Here is a 7,913-nt window from a genome sequence, read left to right as displayed (position 1 = left end):
AGATCACTAGATGAAGACCTCAAATAGTGTTTAAAAATTTCAAGCTGTCACTTTTATTTATTTATTTATTTATTTATTTATTTATTTATTTATTTATTTATTTATTTATTTATTTATTTATTGTTGTGTCCAAAGCAGTGAGTGCATTTGTGATTTAATTGAAATAGTTCTTTTTCTGGGAAAAAGAAAAGGACCTAGATTCAAGAAGTGTTTGCGGCCAGGGGGATGTAAAGTGAGTACAATCCCATTCTTGCCCTGGAGGGGTCCCCAGTTTGATGGGGAAGCTGAAAAAGAACAGGCATTTACAGAGCTGCTCCATTTTATTAGAGGGATGAGGTCGGGCAGGTCACCGTTTCAGCTTGTCGGGGCAGGGCTGTGTTTGTTCGCCGCTGAAGCGAACTGCCACACAGTGACAGCACAAGTGACGTGTACAGCTTGTCATCAGCCTTGAAGGTTGTTGGTTCTTGCTAACTTTCTAATTTGGGGGAGATTCTCATTATTTAAAAATTTGCATGTAAATTGAGGCAGTCTGTATTGCGCTATTTCAAATTTGCATAGCGTGGAACAGCCTCCTCGCGTTCGAGGTGCTGCTAAGCACAAGGAGTGGGTACCTGGGGGAATGCTCTGGAACCACAAAAGAGGGCTCTCTAACTCAGGGTGTCAGGGAAGACCCTGGGGCCGCAGTTGTAGACGGACTAGGAACAAATGAGTGGTACTCAGCTCCTCCCCGTCCAGTGTGAGTCACTTGAATGGGTTCGTGGGTTCAGACTCGTAGATTTCAGTAACTGTTGCGAAGAGAGAAGAGGTCTGCTGGCATGTGATTCCCGAGGTTATTCTGCCTGATTTTGAGATAAGTCGGTGGCATAACGAGGTGTTGTGCTTTCTCCCAGCCTGGTGCGGAGCCACGTAATGTTGGGGTCAGTGTGATACTGTGAGAGTGTTTAGGAGCAGGATTGGGAAACAGGTTCCGTCTCCCAGCCTGGTGCGGAGCCACGTAATGTTGGGGTCAGTGTGATACTGTGAGAGTGTTTAGGAGCAGGATTGGGAAACAGGGTCCGTCTCCCGTGCTAGTCCGTTGGTGGTGGCTAACTGCGGCGCTGTGTCAGGGCCCCCGAAGTCATGATTGAGCACAGCAGGAAGAACCCCTGTTTTACTAGTGACATCTGCCTGCACAGGAGATGGGAAATGGCAGTGTCGGGAAGGCCCTGTTCCACCCCCGGCTGAGCACTGGGGGAGCAGAGCCCTGGGCACACACTGCCTCGGGCGTGCCCCGTGTGTGGTTGAAAATGTGTCCTTTGTCCTATGTTCTGAGGGGCGTGGGACACGGTCATGCACGTGGCTCTGCCACGTCTGTGCTGGTGCGGCTCAGTGACCTCCCATCTCCCAAGACCCGGTTCTCGGATGTGCTCACAGATTAGCCAAGTAGAATTTTAACTACGTACTCTGTTATTGTTGGCATCCAATGCACTCTTTGCGATAACCACGCGTGAAATCTGTGGCCGAAATGATTCACGCCAGGTATTCACGTGAACTGGATGTGTACTGAGCGTGGGAAAACAGGGAAGAAACGGTACGTAGTAGATATTCAAGTGCTTCATTAAAGTACGTTTGTGTTGAAGTGTCCAGTGAATGTTAGAAATTTACATAACTTGGGGGTACCTGTGCGGTTCAGTCGGTTAAGGGTCCAACTCTTGATTTCGGCTCAGGTCATGATCTCACAGCCATGGGATCAAGCCCCGCACTGGGCTCTGTGCTGACAGCGTGGAGCCTGCTTGAGATTCTCCCTCTCTGCCCCTCCCTCCCCCACTATGCGTGTATGTGTGCATGCCCTCATGCTCTCTCTCTCCCCCCCCTCTCTCTCTCTCTCAGACTTGAAGAAATTTACATAATTTCATAAAGTTACATTGTATCTAGAAAAAACTCAAGATGTTTGTACGCATAAACAAGGTTTTAAAAAAGGCATTGTGCATTCTAAAACTCAAGTTTTTTGAGTCGTAAAATATGTGTAACAAGCTGCATCTGTTTAAAGTATACAAATGAATGAGGTTTGTTTTGAGAGAGAGAGTGCACACAAGTGGAGCAGGGGCAGAGAGAGGGAGAGAGAGCATCCCAAGTGGGCTTGACACGGGGCTCGATCCCACAAACTGTGAGATCATGACCTGAGCCAAAATCCAGAGTCAGACACTGAACCGACTAAGCCACCCAGGTGTCCTGAATGAGTTTTGATAGGTAAACACGATCAAAATACAGAGTATTTGCATCGTCCCCAGAACAGTCCTCTTGTAGACTATTCCTGCTCTGGCCTCTGCCCCTACCAACCACTGATCTGTTTGTCGCTGTAGATTTGTTCACGGCTTCTAGAGTTTTATAAAAATGGGAATATTTCTTGTTGAATGGAAGTTGGGGAAGGTGTTCTGGCATGTGTTGGGGTTCCCCACCTGGCTCTATTGTGAAGGCCTGGGGGAGCGGGTGTGACCACGGCCTTGGGGACATGGTAGGCTGTTAGAACGCTTGAGAGTAGTTTGTTAAGGCCTGGGGGTCCTGGCACCATAGGGTGGAAAGAACTAGGAAATCGAAAGTAAATCAGGGATGATAGGAACATCTCTAGTAATGGTAGCTGAGTCTTATATCTATCTGCCTACACAATTTCTGAAACATAAGCAGGCAAAGGCATAATTAAGCCATCTGATCTTTAAAATCGTATGATGTCAAAACAGTGTTTTTTAAAGATAATTTTTCAATTTATACTTTACTTATAGACCCCTATCTCCTTTTTAAATACAATAGCAGTCAGATTTCATTCAAAAAATCTTGATTGTTCTACGCTTCTTAAAAAACAAACCCACATACTCTTGACTATGTTATGTGTTCTTTCCTTTATAATATAAATATTTGGATATATTGTCTCCCTCATTCTGTCTGCAAAATAAGCCAATTAAAGAGTCTTGGAAAAAAGGGAAGACTTGAATAATTTTCAGCTGTGTTAAATGTTTAACATTAGAAGGGTCAAAACGCCCGTGTTTTGGACTAATCCGGTTTGGAAACACTTTCCTTCCACAGGAAGCACAGATGGCCTGTCGGTGGTCCTAGAGTGTGCCCGCCTGGTGGCAAGGATGTACAGCCACATCGCGTCGCGGGCCGAAGAGTTCACGGTGTTCTCCCCCTTTATGGTGGCCCAGTATGTCATGGAGGTGCAGAAGGTAAACTGAGCTCACTCTTACCCGGTGCTTTCATTCGTAGTCCTTTGTAGAAGGGCTCCTCAACCACAGTGGCAAGCGACGTTTTGGCCTGACGGTCCCAAACCATCCGTGGTAGCGGGCGGACCTGCCTGTGTTCCGGGCGCAGCAGCACCCCTGCAGGGTGCCCGGGACCACCGAGTGAGGTGATGGTCAGAGGGCTGGCGTGTCTGGTACACAGAAGGCGCCCAGGGACCGTCAGTTCTCCCCTCTTGCTTCGGCACAAGCCGCGGGGCCTGTTTTGGTTAGTCTGTGGAGTAAGCAAGGTGAAATGCCTTCCAGGTTTAAGGAGAGGAGCTCGCATAGGGCCAGGCTTAATGGTGATCAGGAAGAGGGGTCTCGGGACCCCAGCAGTAGGAGTTCTCTTGGAGTGCATCGTGCATGTGAATCAGCTGCTCTCGGACACTCAGGGTAGAGACAGCGGCAGATGCGTTCAACTACGTCAAACAGAAATACTTTTGTCCTATTTCATCTGACTTTTTGACTCAATATTGTGGATGGTTCATTCATTGTTCAGCAGTGATCTCACTTTGGAACGTCAGTGTGTTATTTTCAAAATTCCACGAGGCCCTGTGTGACCCATGTGGTAAAGTTCACTACAGGACTTCGTATCTAACTGTATTTAAATGGAACGTCAGAGGCTTGAAGTCCAGCGTGTTTGCATGTATATCTGTCTACTTTTGCAGGTGTAGGTGTACATCTGTATTGTTTGTATTGCTTTCTATAGAATAGCCCCCCTTTGTAAATCTTGTAAGAGTAACGTTAAAACCATTGGTAAACTTGTCACGTTAGAGATTTCTCGAGGGAGATGGGGTTGAATGAGCTTTCTCAGAAAATCTGGTGGTGTATCCGTTTTCATCTCGACCCCTTTTCAGGGCGAGTCTAATTATAAAAATAATTTTCAAACACACTAGCCTTACTCTCAGTGAGTGGAGATGCTTGTCATGTGGGTGGGCACTTGGGTTGGAGATGGGGTGTGGGCGGGGTGGACCCTGCAGGGTGCAGCCCAGCCCCGTGGGTGTGCACAGGGTCCCCCCCAGGCAGGGGAGGAGCGGTGACAACCTGGGAAGACCCCTTCAAGTCAGCCTTTGAGTGAGAGATGGGCTTCGGGTTTGGTTTCCTTGGAATTACTTAGCATTTTTATAGAATCTTCATATTTCCCAAATACCCAAGTCATTAATATGTAAGCTTTTGCGGAAAGAAAAGCTGGCATTATTTTCTGTTTCAGTGAAGAATAAAATGAGAGCTAGTAATATCGTGTAAGTAAGGGCCAAGAAGGGAGGTGATGATTTGAACCCTTAAGTCACTAATTATTATTCTGAGATTTACTTTATGAGAAGTCTCTGATTTCCTGGCCTCATTACTCATGTCTAATTTATGCTTATCAGTTATTTTTTTATTTTTAATCTAGAAAGCCCAAGGTCTTGGGAATTCTCTAAGGCTGTAGCGTCCTAGAATTCATTGGCAAGAGTCTACGTCTTATCTTTCATTTAGTTTTTAATTCAAGTAATGAAGAAAATATTCCATATGTATCAGAGGCTTCTACTGAGCACTGTAAATCTTTTCCAGACCAGAAAGACATTGGTAAGCTTAATTAAATGCTAGATAGCAGGTACAGCTAAATGAGGAGAGGGTATGGGTGAAGACCTGACAGTGGTTAGGGCAGGTGACCTGGTGAGGGCGTGTCCGTGAGGACACGCAGTGGTTCCTACAGATCTTGTACCCTCCGTGCAGTAATGTGTCACAGTGGGGATGTGCCAGGGAAATCACGGCCACTTTTCTCTTTTATCCATAGATCAAATTTACAGCTGTCTGTTTTGATAGCCTAGAGTAAATAGCTTGTACTGCCCATCCTGCATAAGGTCCTTGTATGCGATTTAGAGACCCGCGCATTCATAGGTCCGTGATCCTGGTGGAGTAGAAACTGACTTTTCCCCCCTTGTTTTATAAATAAGCTGTTTGAAACACAAAGATGCGAGGTGGTTGTGTCGGCTGGATGCTGCTGGCCTTCCTGTGACCCAGCAGAGCTGTGTGCCCCGTGCTGTCCTTTGACTATTGAGTCCCCATGCGAGGAGGTGGTGGAACTCACAGGACCTGGCCTCTGACTGCCGGAGTTCAGGTCTCAGTTCTGCCACTGGGACAGTTATTTCACTTTCTTTGCCTTTGGAGATAGAATTATTTGTTTAGTGAGTGATGAGTAGATGAATAAATGAGCGGTGAACTTACAGGGGTCCACAGCCAGCTGGTACGATTCAGGACTTGTTTTTTGCTTGTTTCGTTTTGTTTTTTCCTTCGTTCCCTAATACCTTCCAGTAAAATCACAGCTCCACCTTCAGTCCTTGAGTGGTTTTTCGTTTTTTTTTTAATGTTTATTTAGTTTTGAGAGCGCGAGCAGGGGAGGGGCAGAGAGAAGGAGACACGGAATCCAAAGCAGGCTCCAGGCTCCGAGCTGTCCGTACAGAGCCTGATGTGGGGCTCAAACCCAGGAACCATGAGATCATGACCTGAGCTGAAGTTGGACGCTTAACCGACTGAGCCACCCAGGTGCCCCGGTCCTTGAATGTTCTTACCATCTGTAAACAGTAAGACTTAAGACGATCATCTGTCAGAAAGTTTTTGAGCTATCGTGTGAAAATGACCGTAACTTTTGTCACCATCTTAGTGACAGAAACAAATTGCATCTTTAAATTTTTTTAATTAAAATTTTTTAAATGTTTATTCATTTTTGAGAGAGAGAGCGCGAGTGGGGGAAGGACAGAGAGGGAGGAAGCATCTGAAGCAGGCTCCAGGCTCTGAGCTGTCAGCACAGAGCCTGATGCGGGGCTTGAACCCACAGATCGTGAGACTGTGACCTGAGCCAAAGTCGGATACTTTTAATTGACTGAGCCACCCAGGCGCCCCACAGATTGCGTCCCAGCGGTGGCTTTGATGACTCAGACTTCCAGTTAATACGGTGTGTATCCTCACCAGAAGCGACATGTTTGTGGTTTAACTCTTTTAGGCCATCAAGACATTTCTAAAGAATCTGCCAAATCCCAGACCTGTCTGCCAGAACTTTCCTGTTTGTTTTGGTTACAGCTCCTGGGGTATTCAGACTGTTGAGCACCAGGTTCAGCTGAAACCTGAGTGGGTGTGGCAGACGCGAGTAGAGCCTGGTCCCTTGGCCTGTTTGTCTAGACATTAGTCTGGACCTCTGATCTGAGGGTTTGTGTGCAACATCCGACGTAGCCAAGGTGGAGCCGACTGCCCAGCCTTCCTGCTGTGCCCCAGATTTTAGTTAACCCAGAAGTTCAGGGAAGAAAGGCCTTTCTAGGCTCAAGGACCGATCTGGCCATTCTGGGGATGTTAGAAATTTAGGTCCCATTGAGCTATTGTTGGTAGAAATAAAAAGATGCATTAGGTGTAATCATAAATCACATCTGATTTATTTGGATATGATGTGGTCTAATTACTGACTTCGGCCTATCACTGATCTGTTTGCAGCGCTTTGGAGCCTGCCCCCTACCCCTTGCCCCCCTGCCCCCCGGCTGCCCTGCTGTGTGTGCCGGGGGTGGGAGTGAGAGTCAGTCACGTAGTGAACATCGCTGCCGTTATCTCATCGTTAGCGTCGCTTCCAGTGTGATTGGTCAGGTTGAAGAATGTGGCACAATGTGCATGTGACTCTTACAAGATTTTAAATTTAAGGATTCCAGTTTTTATATGCCCCGGTAGATATGTAGGTAGGCATCATTTACTGAATAGCAAAGCTACCTCTGTGATTCTGTGATGTTTTATTCCAGGTTTTTGTCACTTGAGTTGGCTTTTATTTCCCTAAAATACAAACTTTTTTTAAGATACGAATACTTGTGTGCAAAATGTTGCCCCCACATTGGGGGCCGAAGTGGAAATTGCTGCTAGGGTAGGGGTGTCCGAGGGCTTGTTCTCTGTGTGTTTGCTCTGACGGAGGGGCGTGTCCTCCTTTTCCAGGTCACCTTGTATCCGGCGGTGAAAGATCTCCTGCAGGAGGGCATTTACCTGATCCTGGACCTCTGCATTGAGCCAGACGTCCAGTTCCTGCGGGTCTCACTGCAGCCGGGAGTGAGAGACATCTTTAAGGAGCTGTACAACGATTATGCGAAGTACCACAAGGCGAAACACGAAGGCGAGAGAAGATACACCGCCTGAAGCTTTGTTCCGAAGTGCTGCCAGTGTTCCTGCGCGGCGGCTTTGGCCCTCTGCTCTGAAAGAGTTGGAGAATGGAAGACTTCAGACGTCCTAATTTGTAATGTTGAGATAATGTGGGTTTGTGTAATACACACTCTACAGCCATGTTTTGCAAACTGAATATTTTTTTAACGTGTCTTTTTATGCAGTATGTATTGCTGTGGAATCCTGATAATTGACCCTGGAATAAGGCGAATTTAATAAAAAATGGTCATTGTGGATGTTCCAAATGTGGTTCTTGTCTCTGTCATCTAGGGGGTTGATGTCTGTTCTCCCCACTGGACACTATGTGGGTGGGTACATGGCTGCGTAATTAAGTCCCAGGTAAATATCATCGCCTTTTATGTTCTTCAGGTAACTTGGGAAGTATTCTTGAACTGTCCCTTGATCTACCTTCCCTCGGAGTATACCTTCTGATGGAGCCGGGAAATGTCAGAGCTTCGAGACCCGGCGTTAGTGGAGGTGCCTGCCCCA

At 46.7% G+C, this 7,913-nt stretch overlaps 1 protein-coding gene across 4 annotated transcripts in view; it reads left to right on the top strand.

The window, feature by feature from the left end:
* Window positions 1-7,669, top strand: part of URB2 (URB2 ribosome biogenesis homolog) — a 29,775-nt gene extending 22,106 nt beyond the window's left edge. For 3 of the 4 annotated variants that reach the window (XM_023240436.2, XM_023240437.2, XM_023240438.2), the window contains 2 exons: window positions 3,061-3,200; window positions 7,203-7,669. In XM_023240436.2, coding sequence (XP_023096204.2) covers window positions 3,061-3,200; window positions 7,203-7,400 — 338 coding nt within the window. In that variant the 3' untranslated portion in view covers window positions 7,401-7,669. The remainder of the gene's footprint in view (window positions 1-3,060; window positions 3,201-7,202) is intronic. The other variant, XR_006586924.1, reaches the window with a different exon arrangement.
* The last annotated feature ends 244 nt before the right edge of the window (window positions 7,670-7,913 follow it).

The sequence above is a fragment of the Felis catus genome, chromosome D2 (assembly GCF_018350175.1).
Source record: "Felis catus isolate Fca126 chromosome D2, F.catus_Fca126_mat1.0, whole genome shotgun sequence".
Taxonomy (NCBI): Eukaryota; Metazoa; Chordata; class Mammalia; order Carnivora; family Felidae; genus Felis; species Felis catus.
This window is presented reverse-complemented; position numbering and strand designations above follow the sequence as displayed.